The sequence below is a fragment of the Triturus cristatus genome, chromosome 4_1 (genome assembly GCF_964204655.1).
Source record: "Triturus cristatus chromosome 4_1, aTriCri1.1, whole genome shotgun sequence".
In the NCBI taxonomy this organism is placed as follows: Eukaryota; Metazoa; Chordata; class Amphibia; order Caudata; family Salamandridae; genus Triturus; species Triturus cristatus.
Genome location: NC_140585.1, coordinates 1,105,153,302 through 1,105,172,537, shown reverse-complemented (window position 1 = coordinate 1,105,172,537; position 19,236 = coordinate 1,105,153,302). Strand labels below are relative to the sequence as shown.

The window sequence follows — 19,236 nt, the reverse complement described above, 5'->3', positions numbered from 1 at the left end:
GTGTAATATAGCTAGGTCTATTCACTAAAAAAAAGCAATGCTTCAAGTGATGTTATACTTAGGTGTTGAAATAAGATATGAACTATCTTTTAAACCCGAAAACCCACTGAATGGTTTGAGGCCTGGTGATCCATAAGTCTTCAGGGTAAGATCTCACAGACCACGTCTCAGTGGGCAAGAGTATATTGGCCAGATAGACAACTGGCATTGACAGACCTCAAGGCTAGGCTGGCTGATGAGAACATCTCTTTTTCGAATGCCTCAATTCTTAATGATTCTGTCCGGTTGGTAGGCGTGGTTGTGAAAAATGTATTGGGTTTCTCCTTACTGGAGGAAGCTTCTACCACCAGACTCACTGGAATTGTATGTTGAGTGAGAAACTGGAGTTGCCTTGTCCTGGTCTTTGGCGACCTGTCTGATCACTTGAAGGCAAGAACAATTCTTCTCGCAAGTGCCAAATGTGTCAGTAAGGGATTGTTGTCTGGTAGCAAAGGCTCAGACTGCCAGGCTGTAACACCTCTGTGAGTACATTAGTCTTTACCTCCACAGGGAGTTGTAGGTCCAAGACCTCAGCTGCACGTCTAATCACCACAGCAAGGAAAGCATTTTCCTTCATTACTGGTCTGGGGGGATTTGTAAAAGGGACTCAACCCAGTTTCAGGGGTAGTATTCAGCCCACTAGCCTCTCCATGTAGAGATTGTCATTATTGTAAGGCGGGGGCAAGTTATTGCCATCATCTCCACTGTCCTCCATGAAGTCTGACTGACTCTGATCAGATTCAGAGCCAAAAAGTTGGTGGAGTTTAATGGCAGGGGAAGTGTTCTATCAGAATCTGACTGTGTGGGGGCCAGGTGTGTCAAAGTGCATTTGGAACACAACCTCGCGTAGTGGCTGTGACAAGTTTGGCTCGGATCGGACACCAGTAGAAGAAAAGGGTCCTTCTCATGTGCCAGAGGCATGAAGGCCTCTGTCAAAGTCAAAAGGACATCCACAAATGTTGGTATCGAAATCGGTGCAGAACCTGAAGTCAGTGCAGAACCTGAAAAAGGTCTGAGAGACACAGGCAGCGCCTAGTATAGATACGCTGGCAGTAACCCTATTGGAAGCCCTTGCATCTCCCTGAGACCCAAAGGCATGCCAGAGAGAAGTAGAACAATGCCAAAGATGTGCAACACGGCCTCTGAAATGTCTCAATTTGTTGTGGTGTTGCCCTGGGCAACTATGGGTAGTTCAGAGACAATTGTGAAATCTGCATCTCTGCGAATCAAGAGCGAGACCCAGTGGCACGCTGACCCTCTTGTCGTCTCTGGAGATAGAAGGTGTCAAGATGGGGACAAGCCCTTCTTTGCTTTTCTGTACTTTCTCTTCAACATCAATCTGGAATTACATGAAGACTTTGACCTCGGAAGTGGGAATATCTCTGTGCTCTCAACTTTGAGCAGAACTTGTGCAGTTTCCTATGTTGTTCAGTGACTTACAGCTTTGTTGCATTTTGTTCCAAGATCCCCTTAGGATTCATGAGGGTGCCAAGTCAATGCAGAACTGCATGGTGACATCTACACAGTGCAGGAGCACTGCTTTGTAAAGGTTTTCTCATCCAGTCTGGCATGTGCAAATACTCTAAAGATGAAGAATCTGTGGTTAGAAGTGTCTATCAGAAATTAGGCACACCTGGGTATTTACATTACCATCAGGGTGCTGCTGCACTATAAAAGCTCCAGAGACTTTCAAGACTCAAGCACTAACTCTACACAGAAGCAGAATCACTTGATCGCTGTGAGCACTGCTTTTCTATTTTCCCATAGCTGATAAAGATGTTAATGTTTTACTGTCCATGAACTTGAGTAGTATTGTGTTGTGAATATATGACATAACGTTTTCCTATCTAAGACAAAGCACTGGTTGGACAACTGATTTATTAAAAGCTATAATGTTTTTTGCTGAATTCTAAGCCTCTTACCCCATAACAGCTCTGTGAGTAAGCCTTGAACTGCTTGACCCTCAACCCTGAGAATGTAATCAAGGAGTACACTTCTGGGTTTATAGTAGGATGGATCCATCAGACTAGGCTTAACTGGACTCAATCACAATGATTGAGGAACAGTTACTCCTGTGTGCAGTCACTCACCGCAAGAAGGTCCTCAATTATGTTTTCTTCATTACCGAAAATGGTGTCAGGTGATGAGAAAGTATTTCAGTAGAAAGAGAGGTCATCTTTGAAATTTTAGTGGATAAGACCACTATTGACTGTCTTGCAGTTGATAAGACTTATGGTAATGTAACATCTGTTCTTGTTAGTGAGGCTGCTGTTGATGTTATATTTGGCTGCAAACCTGTTTCCAGAGGCTTTTAGGGAGACTCAGTGTGTTTTACAGCTGTGGTGGGCAGAATATTTAATGAGGAGTCCCTGATGAACTCTGGTACCTTCACAGTTTTATTGTGTGATCTCTAGTTCCACATCTTCTTTTCTTTTACTTTAGAGATTCAAAGTGGTGGAACGCCGCACACTGATTTCTCACTTCATGACTGTGTTTTCTCTGGAGGGACCCAATGTCCCTCAGAGTCTTCACATATAAGGAAATGTAATTATCACAATACTGGTAAATATTTATGTGCGTGAAGAAATAAGATTCACTGCCAGTGGAAGTCATCCATAAGAATATACTAGGAATAGATTAGGCCTCTGAGCACAGCAACTGTGAGTGGTCAGAGGGCGTGGGGGGGTGAGAAAGTCTGTTATTCGTTGCGTATTATGTGTATCCTACACAAGAGGTAAGTTAGCAAGTTTCTCTTTACTTGAATCTAAGTACCCCATTGTAGTACTTGACTCAAAGTAGCAAAGCAGAGGAGTCCAAGGCCTACTCAAGGGAGATGGTGTGGATTAGTTACCCAAATTTGCTGGTAAGCAACAACTGTCAATAAATAATTGTCTAGCCAGTGCTTTTTCCTTTAAAAATAGAAAGGTACTTTTATTACACACACTCCTAAATACAATGGCTTACTTACAAATATGGAAACCCTCATTAAGTGTTACACCCCAAGTGAGCCTTGAACTATGTAACCTCAATGCACCTATATTGAATGCAATACCATCATTTAAGGGGATATCATTATTAATAAGGCAGACCTACTAGCTTTGTCAGGGTGGCACCACATCAGTAAAAGCATCAACCAACAGGATTGTTAATGAAGCTTTACACTGAATAAAATGTCCACAAGTCTTCATTTTACTTTTACCATGCTACTACTGCAGCTTTAGGTCCACATGTCAGAGGATCCTGCACTCCAGAGCTTATGAGCAAAAGCTCTAGGAGTTCTTGAAGTACATAGAAAGCCTCTCCTAGGATCAGGAATTCAATCCCCTGGGAGACTTACGGCAAGGGCGAGAGCAGATTCAGCAGGTGGGAGTCCTGGATTTGCTGTGCAGGTTTAGCTGAACCCACACTTACAAACACTAAAATGGAGACAAAAGGGATGCAAGTCTGAGTCGGGGGACTTTGTGAAGAGGCCACTGTATTGACTCTAGAACCAGTAATTCAGACTTATTTTACTCCTTCCATTGTGCTACCATGCAGAGCTTTTCTTCATGGAAGGCTTGGTAATTGCTTGGTAAGGTAATCACGTAAAATCTTTGTATAAATGCATATAGGCATGGAAACACAGTGATGTCTTTATTTATACATAGAAATGAGCACAAAAGTAAAACTGAGAGCCCTTTATCTAACATACAAAATAATTCAGCTAACATAATGTTAATGTAGAAATGAATAAAGCTATCATCCCCATATGGGTAACTGATCTAGACTCTCAGTTGTATATGTTTTTCTAGAAAATATGTAAGAACATTTAACCGTATGGGAGACAGTTCTGCAACAACCTAAATACTGTAAAAGTGTACTTAACCCCTTCGATGCGTGTGACGGAGCGGTTCCGTCATGCGCGTCGGTGGCGCTGTGCGCATGACGGAACTGCTCCGTCACGGCCCCGCCCGCGCACGTAACCTTCAGCACGGCGCGGTAATCCGCGCCGCGCTGAAGGGGTTAATATGGCAAAAAGTGACATATTGAAAGAGATATTCACACACAAAGATGAAATCTAGTGCTCATGTACTACCTCTTCCAGACAGCATGTACGAAGATATTTCAAGCAATCTGTTGATAAGTCGAGACCAGAAGCCCATCGGAAAGTATGGCATCTCATACAGTCTAACAATGATTTCTGAGTTTTCACAGTGGGGAAGCTCTACTGCAGGTCTGTGATCGGATAAACTGTAATTAAAATCAGAGAAGTTACCATTTTCGCATTTAAACATTTTAATTACAATTCAATTGGATATTGCACACAGAAATTAACTAACAAACAATTTACATTAGAGACAGTAGAGACATGATCTAGTCGCAGATTCCTTACGTATGAAATTCTAAGGCATCAGACTTGATCGGGAAGATTTTTCACAACTTTCCACGCCAGAAACGCAGAGCCATAAAGTGCAATGACATTGGTGTGTTGTGAACAACTAGGGCCCTGTAAGGGAACAGCCCTGGCCCTAAAAACCTGTTGGCAGTATGGGGAGGATGGGTGGGTCAGTAAGGTATCTGTGGCTAGATCATGTCTCTACCAGATAAGGCGTAACGGATGGTAAGTAACTTGCCCATCTGATAGAAATATCTAGTGGCAGATTCCTTACCTTTGAATAGATATCTCCCAGAGGAGGGACTGTCGACAAGTTTAGACCAGGAAGTCCTGCAGAACAGAGAGGCCAAAAAGGCCATGCCGGAGAACTTGACTATCGAGGCAGTAGGGCTTGGTAAACATGTGCAGGGATGCCCACATTGCTGCCTGACAAATGTCGAGGACTGAAACTCAATGTTGCAATGCCATGGGAGCAGCCTTGGCTCTGGTAGAATGAGCTCTTATGCCTCCAGGAGGTTGCTTTTACGCTAGAGGATAGCAAATCTTGATGCAGAGGATGACCCATCCTGAGAGAGCCCTCTTTAGCACCGCACAACATTTAGTAGCTCCCACACACCCCGAAAAGAGTTGGTCGTCCATCTGGAATTCTTTAGTGCGGTCAAGGTTGAACTACAACGCTCTTTTTGGATCCAGACTGTGGAGTCATTATTCTTCCTGAAGCGGTTTTGCCATTTTCAGTAGGAAAGAGGCGCTAGCACAAAGCATCAACTTGTCAGGGAATATTGTCAGGTAAGGAGGCTTGGATGACAAAGACTGCAATTGGTTCACACTCCTGCCGAATGTGATTGACGCTAAAAAGGGTCTTGATGGTAAGCAGCCGAAGGGAGCAGTTGTGCAGAGGTTCAAATGAAGCACTTATTAAGAAGGTGAGAACAAATTAAGGTCCCACTGTGGCATGATGAAAGGGAAAAGCACAAACATATGTAAGAGGCCTTTAAGAAATCTATTTACAGTGGCTGATTTAAATAAAGAGGGTTGATCTGGCAGCCAAAGAAAGGCAGACAGGGCTAAAGGGTACTCTTTTAGAGTGGCCAGAGCAGAGCCCTGCTGGGCAAGGGTTAATATTAAAAGTAAAATATCATCAGGAAGAGGGTCAATATACTTTTCTTTATAGAATATCACAAACCTGTTCCATCTGGAAGCATACACCAACTTAGTACAGGGACGCCTGGCTGCCAAAATAATATTACAGACTTCAAGAGGAAGGCTGAATGCTCTGAACTGCCACCGCTTAAACTCCACGCAAGAAGGCGTAGAGTTGACAGGTTCTGGTGGAGAACCTTCCCCTACTGCTACGATAGAGATCATCCCGAAGTGGCAGCCTGATCGGAGGATCGATGCTCAGTTGGAGAAGCTTGGCATACCAGAATCTCCATGCCCAGTCCGGGGCCACACGGATGACTTAGGCCCGGTCGGTCCTGATCTTGAGAACTCTGGGCAGGAGTGGTATAGGCAGAGAGTAGGACAGGAGGCCTGAGCTCCACTCAAGATGAAAAGTGTCTCTGAGGGAGAGCCGCCTTGGAAACTCCAGTACGCAAAATTGATGACATTGCGAGTTCTCTGCAAAGATGAACAGATCAAGTCAAGGCTAGCCCACTTTTGAAAGAGACCTTCCCAGATGGAGATATCATTTGTGATCCGGTAGGCATTGGCGGCTAAATTGCTTGGAGCTCCAATAGGTTGATGTGAAGTCTAGATTCAGCTGGAGACCAGAGTCCTCTGATACCCACCTCTCCCAGGTGGCCGCCCCATTCCAGGAATGACGCATCCGTCAGAGATTTGGTTGGGGAAGGGAGCAGAGGTCTGCCACTGACTCAATCGCAATTTGTCTGCCACCAGTGCAAATCATGTGCAGTTCCTTCCGAGATCTGGACCATATCGGAGAGGTTTCCTTGATAGTGAGCCCACTGGAACTTTAGGTCCCACTGCAGAGCCTGTATATGATATCTGGCAGGTGTCACTAGAAGGATGCAGGATGCCATGAGGCTGAGAAACCTTAGAGTAATTCTCACTGAAATCCAGGATAGAGGCTGAAACATTGGCATCATAGCCTGAATATCCTGGACTCGCCACTCTGGAGTATAGGCCTGAAACTGCGCTGTGTACAGAACAGCTCTGATGAAAGGGAGCGTCTGAGAGGGAGTCAGGTCTGACTTCAGTACGTTGATACTGAACCCCAGCGAATGAAGAAAGTCCTCCGTAGTCCAACTTCAACAGCCAGTCGTCGAGATAGGTGAAGACTTACCCCTCTAATCAGACAGATGAGCTGCGACCACCGCCTTCACCTTGGTGAACACCCGAGGGGCAATGGTAAGGGCCAAAGGGGAGCACGGTGGACTAAAAATGCTTGTGGCCTGCAGGTAACAGCAGGTACCACCGATGAGCAGGCACAACGGGAATATGGAAATCAATGTCCTGCATATCCGACGCTACCATCAAGTATCACAAGTCCAGGGCAGACAGGACCAGAGCCAATTTGAGCATCTTGAACTCTACCTTTTGAGGAATATGTAAAGGGCACATGGATCTAGGATAGGACGAAGGCCCTCGTCCTTTTTCTGGATCAGAAAGTAGTGCGACCTCTGGCCGCCCAACCCACAGGGTTGGAATGAGCCGTGACCTCTGCCGCACAGAGGTTGCTGAACCTGCGCGGTCTTGTGGCTGGGATAGGGCTGGTGCAGCTGAAACCCCCTTCTGTAGCCACTAAAAGTGGCAAAAGGCAAACTGGGGACCAGTGGCAACTGAGAGAACCAAGGACATGGCCATACCCCAGGAGTCCTTAAAGCGTTCCAGCGTCATGTCTGCCTTGCTCAAAAGAGATGGGTGCCAGCAAAGGACATGTCCATGAGAGAGGCCTGGACATCCCCTGAAATGCCATAAGTCCTCAACCAGGTGAGGCATCGATCAGCCACTGTCAATTAAATCGCTCTTCCCAGCAAGTCGGTTGTGTCGAGACCACAATGGATGGTGAACTTTGCTGCGCCTCTCCCATCTGATACTGCTTTGGAAAGGATGGTCGGGCCTCCTCCGGGACCTGTGGCAGCACATGCGCAACATTTCCCACAGAGTGTGGGAGTGACAGGCCAATAAGCATGCGGTGTTCACTGACTGCAATGCAAGGCTGGGAGAAGAAAACGAGTGGGAGAATGAGGACTTGGGACTTCAGGAGCAGTGCCCGGACCTTACTCTTGACAGGGACCATGAACGAGACCTTCTAGGAGTCATATGACACGGTGCTGACTGTCGGGCGCAAGTAGCTTTAGGGACTGCTCCCTCAAAGCTTTCGGAGCCACAGCCCCGCAGTCGTAGCATGACTATGAGTCGTGATCGTGCTCCAGAGGCAAATCAGGTGTGGATACATTACCAACATGGCATGGTGACAGGTGCCACATGGTTTGAATCTAGAAGTTTTCCTAGACGTGATGGAAAAAGTCCACACACCAAAAACGGGGGAGGGAGGCAAAACATCGAAAAAAGCATGTCATAAAGTGACAGAGGATGCTGGATCAGAACCGAACTGGTTTGGAAAGAAAATAACTGACATCGGCGTGCCGAGGTGGCACCTACATAAGTGACGAGGACTTCCCTACGGTGCACACGACGCCAACAACATCAAGTGGAGCCGAGCGATGCCACTTACTGGCTCGCAGGGGTATTGCTCGAAGAAAAATCTTCCGGATCCAGTCCGAAGCCTGGGAAATTCAAAGATAAGGAATCTGCGGCTAGATGTCTCTATAGGATAAGACATATATTATCATACGTAGAAGTTAAATGTGCTACAAAAATCAGCATTCCAGGAAATATGAGTACTATAGTCTTAACATGAAAAGTACTTTTGCTTGCCAAACTAATTTGTACAGAAAATGTAAATTGCAACATACAGCATTATTGATGATTTACAACAATTTTTAAGAGAAACGCACAGCACCGGCTAAATCTCAACTTCTTACAAGTAAACAAGATTTTCTTACGTGAGGACTATCCGGAAACTATAACCCAATTAGTTTGTGTTCTTCAAAGGGCTACAGTAATGTTAGGCTTGCTACGAAGACGAACCATGATGTTTCTGAAACAGCAGTTCTAGCCATGGCGCCTTCATTAACCCCTTAGCTGTAGAGGTTCCTCCCACTCCTCCTAGCAGAGAGCCATCTATTTTGATGTTTGAGGCACTTCATGCTTAAGACTTTTTACCTTTATTTTTTTTTTAATCACAAATGGTATCCACGCCAAACTTGGGCCCTTTTTCAGACAGGTTGAGGATTTTAAATATACTCAGGGGTTTCATGACTGCCCATTAGGGAGCCAGGTCAATAGCCACAAAAGAACAACATTTTACTAATTTAAAAAAATGGAAAAAAGTGCTGTAAAAGAAAGCTTTTTTTTTTTTAATGTCATCAACAAAACATTTGGTGGGCTAAGATCACTATATTTCCAGCTTTCTGGAACTAGCAGAGTTGAAAAATATATATTTTTTACCTCAGTGTTTGCATTTTTCTAGGCGGTATTTGATTTTTTCCTATTTTCTGTTGTTTCTACCCTATGAAACAGGCATGACACCCACTGGTGAAACCAGAAAGTTATACATGACTGAAAAGTAGACCAAATAAAAAAATCTGCAAGGATGTATTTATGTAGATTGCTCATGGAATTCCCAAAGAAATTCATAATTAAAATAAAAAATTATTAAAATAAGAAAAAGAATAGTTGAAAATGTTTCATTTGGAAATTGCAGCACTTGCAGCTAGTTTTCACAACTAATATACAGTTATATCGTTCAGACCATTCTGGTATCAAGGCTATATAGTGTTTGTTTGTTGCCCAAAAATACTCAATACCCAGACTCAACAACTGAGCCACAGATTATAATGCTATTTCATTGTGCACTGACTATGCAGAAAATGATATGGTAAAATCTAATGAACAAAGAAACTGGATTATTAAGTGGGGTGGGTGACTGCCCACCTCAAGGAATAATCACAACTCTTGCCAGGGTGAACCCTCAAATTCACTAAATTAAACCTGAACTTAACCCCATAGTAGCTATGGCAGAAAGCAGTCAGGTTTAACTTAATGCAATGTGTAAAGAATTACCGGAGTACCAACAAATTCATGAAGTCAAAACACCAAACAATAAAAATCCCAAACGAAACAAAAGAAAAGAAGTAACATTTAATGAACAAAATGGCACAAAAATGACAAACATCCAAAGTGGGGAACCAGAAATACAAGTAGCTTTTAACTAAAAATAACACCAAAAACAGTAAATAATGTTTTTATTTAGGAAAGGGCAAATTCAATAACCCCTTGAGAGCTTGGGTATGTACATATAACAAAATAGGAGCTGCAACCAAGCTGGTATTTTAGATGCAAATTATAAGCAGTTTAACAAAAATCAGGTAAAGAGGTGCAAATCATGTGTTCGTATTACAGTAAATGCAGAGTTAATCTAGTCGAAGAAAAACGTGGATAAAGGCATAGATGTGAAAAGCATTTATTTGGGTGGAAAAAACATGCGATTTCCATGCTCCACAAATAGAGATGAGCTCAGTTTAAGCATACAGCACATATACATCCAATGATTATATTATTCTGTTGGTATCTGTTGGTATCAAGTGCTAAGAAGCATATATGTACCAATCAACCCTCGTATTTTAACAACCTCACATCATTACTCTTCCTTCAATGTACTTCAGATTGTGATGATTTTGCTCATAATATGGAGCAAAAAGTGGAAATCACGTTAACGTTTTGGTCTCTTGACTACTGAATAGGTGATACCATTCTCAGGACTATAGGCCATATGTACTAAGCAATTTTGCATTTCCTAACAATGCAATTCACTATTTCAGGTTGTTATGAAATGCAAAATGGTGTTTCAGTATGTACAAAAGGCATTTTTTGATGGTGCAATTTGTGATTTACATCATGTAGAAATCTCATTGTTTGCATTTCAGAATTTTAAATCGCAAATTGGTATTTCCAAACAGTGAATCGCTAACACTATGTAGAAAGGATTTCCTAATTGCAATAAGTCGCAAAATGGCCATTTGGTTAATGCAAATACCATCTATGTGTATCAGTTGGTAACTAGATGCAAACTATAAAAATTCACCCAAAACACGTCTGGCTCTTTCAGAATGGCAGGCTCTCTATGCTTAGGCGAGGAGATTTTGGCAGGGAGGCAGAGAAGGAGGAGGAGACAGGAGAGGGCATTTAGGGTGAGGGCCACCCTGTTTGTACAGACTGAGAAGGAGATTTATGAGAAGTATAGTCTGAGTAGTAATCTAATTTTGGATTTAGTTGCGAGTTACATCCTCAGCTACAAACCTCAACAGTCAGAAGCAATGCAATTCCACCACATGTGCAGGTATTCTGCTGTCTACACCATTTAGCATCTGGCAGTTATCAAGGAGTTATAGCAGTGGCATAAGGAGTGTCACAAGTGCATTTTGTAGGTTTCTTCGTAGGTTTTTGGACATCATGGTTGGCAAATTGAACAAATATGTTTTCCTTTCCAAACACTCCCTAAAATATACAACACACAAAACTAATGTTTTATCGGGTAGCACAGTGTCTAAAAGTTTAAGGTTGTGTTGGTGGCCCCATCAACTGTATCCTTATAGGATGTCATTGTTTAAACAAACCAACAAATTTTAAGAATGCAAACATAACCATCTAGTGTCATACATCTGAGTGCATACAAAAGTTACTTTTTATGACCTCTGGCATTGGTCGCCTTCTCAGCAGCATTTGGCTGTGGAGTTAGGGATATATCTGTGTCAGCATGTTCCCTTTGTACAGCATCCTTCTGGAACAGATATGCCACTGAGGCTAGAGTCTCCTTCGCTTTCAGGTGGTGGTAATAAGTTGGGGACAGACAGGTTATGTGTCTGAATGTTCTCCAGAGCTGTGCATGCTACACCTTAGCAGCGGTACCCCATGTCATTTTGGATCTTCATAGTTCTCCTGGCAAGAGTGATGGAGGTTACTGCCAATCTACTCATTGAGTTTGTAAATGTGTCATAGCGTGCCATGTGCCAACGCTCTTGACCTCTTTGCAGTTGAACGTGACATGCTTTGCAGATGCCTATTCACTGTTTTTATCTGTTTGACTTGCAGGCACTGTACTGTGATCACTAATTTCTCAAGGCTGCCAAGTAATTGAGAACTGTCTGACAAGTCATCAAAAACATCATCATTGAGAACTGCTCGTTGCTGGACTCTCTGTTGTCTGTGTGTCCTGCACACAGAAGAAGTTGTATTCCTGCCTTGGGTTTGCTCCTCATCACATTCCTCAATGTCTGGTGGTGGTGTCACATTTGCTCTCCTACTAGTTGGAGTTTGAGTTATGGGCGTAGGAGTAGCAATTGTGCTGTCCTAAATTTCCACTTTTATGTTTATTGCTTCATCAGCCTCAACGGTTTTAGACAAGTCCTGTGTGTGATCTGTGAAAACGCATGTATATAGGTATTGTAAATAAATGGTTACTAAGTTTGCATAATATTGTTGATAATGTGATTTATGCATTTTTGACATGAAGATTACATATAGATATGTGTATTTCATACATCGACACAGAGTACACTATATAACTTAGTTGTACTACAACACTCATAATGCATTGCCAAATTACAGCACACATCTAAATAGAATTTGTACTTGAAGACTAACAAACAACATGTAATGGAAAAATGTAAACAAGAAAATAAATTTATCTTGGCTGGAGCCTGCAGGATTGGAGGTGTCAATGTCTGATACTCACACCACACTATTAGGTTCAAGTGTGCTCTCAATAAACAATTCCATTGGAGTGGGAGGAAGATGGTTGGAGGGACCACCACCTGTGCCATGAGCCTCAGCCATCCTGCAGGACACCATCTCTTTAGTAGCTTAGGTCATACCAACGTTTTCTTTTTTAAGGTATGGCCCTCTGGCTGACACCAAGAGAGTTCACTTTTTCCAGGATGCTGTTCCAAATTTTCCTTTTTATAAAACTTTTACCTTGCACTTCCTGCTGCCGAGGTCCTTATCTCCATCATCCTTAGACATGGTGTTGTAGGAAAAAGTAAATGTCACTGTCAGTAGTCAGTATGACATCTTCCTTCCAGCACCTTCCTAGGCTTCTGAGTTGTGGCCACTACCTGTATTTCTAAACTTCCTGGATCTTTCTTCATCATTCTGCATTCCCAATGCAACTTTTCCTAATTGTGATTTCCTAATTGGAAGCAGTATCAGTGAGATTTACAAATAGGACATTTTCTAATTGCAAATTTGACGAAATCGCTAAGAGCGGAATACTCTCCTTCATACATCTTATTATGCGATTTCCAAATAGCAGTTTCTATTAAATCACTATTTGGAAACCATAAACCAAAACCTTTATACATACGGCTCTATGGCCACAAGTATCAACATTTGTAATAGAGATTACCTAATTGCGATTTTATCCAAGAGTATCATATAGCGATTCGTATGGGGTCACAATTTGACCTACCTCATTAATATTAGTGAGCAGGTTGCAAATTGCGACCCCCTAGGAATCGCTAAAATCACGGAGATGGTGGCCGCTGGGGTCAGCAGACCACCATGTCCGTGATTGCTTTTAAATAAAGCAATCTTTTTTTTTCTTTCAAATGCAAGGTTGAGTTTAGAAAAATAAATGAGAAGTTTTCTTTTAGTGGTCCCACTAAAAAATATTTTTGCATACATTCACAAAGGGAAAGGGTCCTTGGGGACACCTTCCCCTTTGCGAATGAGTTACCACCTACAAAAAGCAAATGTTTTGCAACCACATTTCGGTCACAAAACATTCCTACATACCGATGAAATTCGGTATTAGGAAGGGATGGCCTATACACGCCCCTTCCTAATAGCGGATCACTAACCCATTTTGCAATTTGGAAATAGGTTACCCAATCACAAAATAGGGTTTGGTACATTGGAAAGCCTTTTTTCTGGTGCAAACAGCCGGATTCTGTGAATCGGGCCGTTTGCAACCTTTAAAAAGGTACATAAATGTGGCCCTAAATACCCTTACCGCTTTTGGGCAAAATGGTCGACTCTACTTTAAGGAAGGTCCAAACAATCTATGATTAATTAAGGGACAGTATAACTATGGTATCAAAACAGTAAATACATCTGCTTTAATAGGAGATTGTGGTAGTCAGTTACGCTTCCCGGTATCTAATCTGACCAACAGCTAGTGTTTATTGTGTCAATATACAAAGATTGAGGTGCCTTAGAGAGACCATAGCATCAACATGTGGCTCCAGGCAATTGATGTATCAGCACACGGTTCTAGATAACTAACATATTTGACTTTATCATTTTGATGCCATAGATTTACACTGTTGTCCATTATTCATCACAGATCATTTGCACCTTTCTTAAAGCGGGTCAGCTATTTCTTTTTTCTCCTACTTACTTTGCCCATAGGTGTATGCAGCCCTGGCGATGACCTTGCTTATCTAGCAGTCTAGAGACTGAAACATTGAAGCAATTTCCACTTCTTGCTCCACATTATTTGTGCAATCATCAAAAAGTTAAAGTACAAAGAAGGATGATTGATATGCAAACCATAACATACAAGAGTTGATTGGCATACATATGCTTCTCAGCAGTGGATACCAACAGACTATTATAACAGTTGGACATATGTGTACTATTTGTTTAAACTGAACCCCTCACTAATTGTGGAGTAAATAAATACAATGTTTTCCTTTTAACTAAATGGTTTTTACAATCACGACTGTATCAACGTTTTTCTTCCAGTATATAGACTGCATTTACTGTAATATTCAGCCATGATTTTCACCTCTTTCGCTCAGTTTTGTTCAGCTACATATAATTTGAATGTGAAGTATTCTCCTTGGGGGCATCTAGTATTTTATTAAAAAGTGCAAAGCCCCAATCATTGCCAATGGTCACAGTAGACTGGAACTTAGGCGTGAGTTGAGGTCAACCACCATGGAGCCTGGGTTGGATACACCAACCAGGTTTGGCCCAGTCAGAGGTTTCAACTTGAAACTTAGTCTTTTTTTGGAATTCAAAATCCTTCAGCGAGGCAAGGCAAGAGGCTGTGTATGAGGAAGTCTTCATGAAGCCCAATAGGCTTTAGGTGAGGTACTGCTGAAGCCGTTGGTTTTGACAAGAAAAGCTCCAAGAAGGGGAGATAATTACCATTTTGCACACAGGGAGGTCCTCTCGCCAGTTGTGTAATTTTGACACCCTTATCCAGTCAAGATTTTTACCTTAAAACTTAGGGTCTGATTACGATCTTAGAGTAAGGGATACTCCGTCACAAATGTGACGGATATCCCAACTGCCCTATTACAAATTCCATAGGATTCAATGCAAAGGTAATACGGTAAACGGGACATCTGTCACGTTTGTGACGGAGTATCTCAACCACCAAGATCGTAATTAGGCCCTTAGTCTCTTTTTTTGAGCTCAGAATCTTTCAGTGGGGCAATGCTTAGGCTATATCCGATGTTCCAAGATGCCAGAGACCTTCTCTCTGAGGGTTCGCTAAATCAGATTTGCTGTTGCAGAGAAGCTCCAAGTAGGAGAAACCTGATTTCTTAGCCCAGTGCAGTTGCACTTTGGTTGTGGTGGTTTTTCCCAGTTCTCCGGAGGGATGGAAGTCCAAGAATTGTTTAAGTCCCAGGTTTTTAGTGGTGGCAGGAGAAGTAGAATTCGACACAGCTCAAGGGTTCAAGGACCTCAGGAACAACACTTGCGGGGGTCAAGGCTCACTCTAGCTGAGCCCACCAGCAGGATCAAGGACAGCTGGGAAGTTCAGGAAAAGGCTGCTTGCAGTTTTTTAGAGCCCTATGGCCATAAAGGAGGTTAGCCAATTGACACTTGGAGCACACATCTTTGTCCTGGGCACAAGAGGGAACAGGTCAGCCAGGGCTCCTCTCAGCAGGTCCAGTCCTCTTCTGATCTTAAGCAGGTCCAAAAATTGTTTTGAGGAGGGAGCTTGGGGATGACACACTTATGAATGGCACTAGCTAGTGGGTGGGAGTGACTCCAGGGCCCTCCCTGACCAATGGGGTGAACGTTTCCAGGAGTTACTTGTCAAGATTTCAACAATGCGTGTTTACCTGAAAGCTCGCACTGCTTAGTTTGTAGGGACATTATGGACCATCCTCCTAGTACCCTACCTCTCTGGCTGTGATTTAGCATTTTGCCACAAGAGGATGTCGGTAGGGGCCTAGGAAGAGGGCCTGGTGGTTGGACACCGTCGTGCCCTTACGCAATTATCGACCTTAACCAAAGAGGGATTGGGACTTATGAGTTCTCTGGATTCTGTAATGCAAAGACCCGTCCCTTAACGCGTAGTATTCGCCAGAGGTTAATTAGCCATTTGGTCCTACCTAAGATCAACTGCTTAAGTCTGGACATTCTTTTGTCAGTCATGGTGTAATGTAGTGTGCTGCCTGTGGTTCGTCGCATGGTTGAAGGAGGCAAGGTTGCAGGGACTGATTACTCTGCAAAGTAAGCACATGCAACAATTATGCTCTATTCCAACCAGTTAGGGGTTCCTCCCCACCCACAGTTTTAGGTGGATACTTACAGGCAGAGAATTTGCCCTCATATGCAGCCAAACGCTGTTAGACAGTAAAGTATTCAAACACTAGCGTTCGTACTCTGATTACACTGTTACGCTTCACAAGGTTGGCACACAGGGACTGTAATTATGAGTGTTGTCTTGATAATTTAACTATCAAGAATTGTTCCAATAACTTATATGGTGAGAGCAACAATTCCAACAAATTAGATGCCAAGACAAACTGTTCCAATAAATTAAATGCCAAGAGAAATAGAAGCCTACTTGCCTTGATGTTTGTAGCATGTGACTTGTTGTCTCTTACCCACTGTTCTCTTTTGTTACACCTGTTACAGGTGTACCGATGGAGCTCAGGCTCATAAGGCCACAGAAATGGACCCTACTACGATCTGCTGTCCCCAGGAATGTAGGTAAGTGCCAGGATTTTTCAGGAAAGCCATCCAGTGAAGCGCACTCAGAAGGCTGCAGTACGCGGTGGAATCCTCAAGGCAAAGTGCCTTCTAGAAGTCAGGTGTGGCCTTCAGTATTGAGGCCATGCCTAACATGGCCGCCAGACATCCAACCTTGGACCTACAGAGACCTCCATGAATGTGTCTTTGGGGTTTTGAGGAATCGTGACATTACTCTACCTACTTTTGCAGTAGATTCCTGTTTGGCTTCCAGCAAACAATCCCACAGTGCCCCTCACTTTTAAAATCATAGCTTCGAAAACCAGTCTCCCCTTGTGCAGTGCCTTTGTACTCACAGAGAGGTGCATCCTCTGTGGTTACTTCAAACCAGTTCTGGGGACAGGTCTCCCGCTCCTGAGTTTGGTGCCTGCCTGAATGGAAAGCCAAAAGTTGTGGCCTTCCCAGGTTCCTATCATTTGCTTGTTACAGTGGAGGCCCCTCTGAAACAACTTAGGTTTCTGGATGCACCACAAGTGGTCTTCATGCCAAGGGAAAAGAAAACAACTCCTCACACTCAAGCTGTTGTCTCTACTCTGGAAACAGTTTTCATACCTCATCAGGGCTAATCATCCACTGGAGTACCGCTAGAAAGCTAATGCAGATTGGCACCCAGGAGCTTCAGGTAGGGAAAAGGTAACTTTCTAAAAGTTATTTTTATTGAATATTTATTAAAACTCTCCATCATTAAGTTGGGCTTTTAGACATATTAAGGAGAGTGGTTTATCAAATTCCTAGCTGATCCTAATCCAGAGATAGCCAAATAATATTTAATCCAGTTCCAAATATTTCCATTCGGCCAGCCTGAGCTTGCATTCGATGAAAATAGCTTCTGGGTGAGGACATATTAACTTTAAATTCTATGTGTTCTTCTTTTAAATACCATATACCCTGCCTTGTGGACTGCAAGGACTAAAAAGGGGTGATTCATTATTATTTAAAAGGAATGTTTTCTCCTGTCAAAAATTAGAAAGGGTTGTCTTGACATGTAGCACTGCAAGTTTTACACGGCAGTAATCAGGCTATACAAGGTAGACTAAAAGTCATGTCTGTTCTTCCACAGTAGTGGATAGTACAATAGGTTGTGCAGTCTACAAGTGGCATTTAACTTCAAATAAAGGTATGAGATTAGCAAATGTTTGAAGTTTGCAGGCCATGTGGTATTCACGCAAGCTGCTGGATCTCTAGATTTAACAAAAGCTCAGGGTTTGTAGCGTTCCCTGGTTGCTTGCAGACTCAGAGCCCAAATATTGTAGCCACTCATCATAGTAAGTGAGAGGAACTTGGAATTTTCTTAGACTCTGCTGGCCCTGGTGTTTAAACAAAACACAAACAAATCCAAATTTCCTATTACTTTCTCTATGGGTTCTCTAGGTCCTAGAACGGCAGAAAGACTGTTGGGGCTTTTGGGATGGTAGTCTGGCTGATGTCAGGATGGGCCGGCCCCACCCCTTTTAAAAAAGAAATATGCCTGGTATTCAGTAGGCATTCTGCCACCCTAGGCAGATTAGGGCTAAACCCATCCAATCTGAAAGGAGGAGGGGGGGTCAGAAAGGCTGTTGGGTTCATGATGAGCGCCAGCCTATTCCACTCTATTTCTTTTCTTTTTAAAGAAAACATTTGTGGGTTTAGTGAGCTCTCTGTACCCCTCCTTGGGTTTGAGGGGCAGAAAGCCTGGTTAGATATTTTAAGGGAGGGAGTATGACCCTATACCTAGGCAGGCTAACCCTACACCTTTTTCGTTTTGTTGACCTATTTTCTCTAATGTCTAGTGAGCTTTCTATATCCCACAGTGGGGCAGATTGTGGATTTTCAATCCATCTCAGGTTGGGGGGGGCAATAGAAAGACTGCTGGTCCATTATGGATGGAAATCTGGCGGCAGACTGGCATCCCATCCCACCCCATTTGATTTTGGTTTTTTAAATCAGTGAGTGTAGTGGGTTTTCCTGCCACCTCCTGGGGCAGATTTTGGGCAAACAGCTCCCAGGAGGGGCAAAATGACATTTGGGCCCATTATGTGGATTGAGGCGCGGAGATCTTATATTATTTGTAGGGGTGCATCATAATCATTGTAGAGCGCACCCGCATATAATAATTTGTTATATTAATGTGAAGTGTTAGAATTGTGAAATGCATTAACATGAAACAAGGTGCCTTTATGTTCAGCTGTTTTGGTTTGGTAATAAATTAACTAACCTTAAGCAGTTATCTGTGGATTATTATGTACCTGAGGGAATTGTTGGATATTTGATTTTTCTCCCCTTTGCACTTTCATGCTGCGAAAAAGAAAAAGAACCATCGGATTGTGACTATAGAACAGGTCTAGAATTTATGGGCCCGGCCCTTTCAAGGCACAGCTCAATGAGCCCCCGGGGTGCACAATGGCTGCTGGGGCCATTATACGGTGGGGTATGGCCCAACACTGAGATAGGCTGCTCCACCACTTCTTTTTATTTCCTTATTATCCCTGATGGCTAGTGGGCTTTTTCTTTCTTCCCCCCTCTCCTCCCCCAACCAAACACCCGGAAGAAGATTGGGTATAAACCCTCAATTACCCCACAGAAGGTAAGAAAGGCTATTCTAGTTCTTTAATTGGTGGGGATAATTCTCCAGGCCTGTGTGGGCACGGGGAACCTCGAAAATCTTTTACCCTAAAAATCACCTCAATAGCATGTTCACAGGTGGATGGATCAGTGGCAATGTGTCCAAAGATAAGATACAAAACAGCACATCAAAAATACAG

General features: G+C 43.0%; 1 protein-coding gene across 1 annotated transcript in view; it reads right to left on the bottom strand.

The window, feature by feature from the left end:
- The window catches only part of LRRK2 (leucine rich repeat kinase 2), a 1,602,077-nt gene that overhangs the window by 609,893 nt on the left and 972,948 nt on the right, over positions 1-19,236 (bottom strand). Inside the window, exon 35 of the mRNA XM_085654107.1 lies at positions 4,115-4,269. Within this exon, the coding sequence (XP_085510233.1) occupies positions 4,115-4,269 (155 nt within the window). The remainder of the gene's footprint in view (positions 1-4,114; positions 4,270-19,236) is intronic.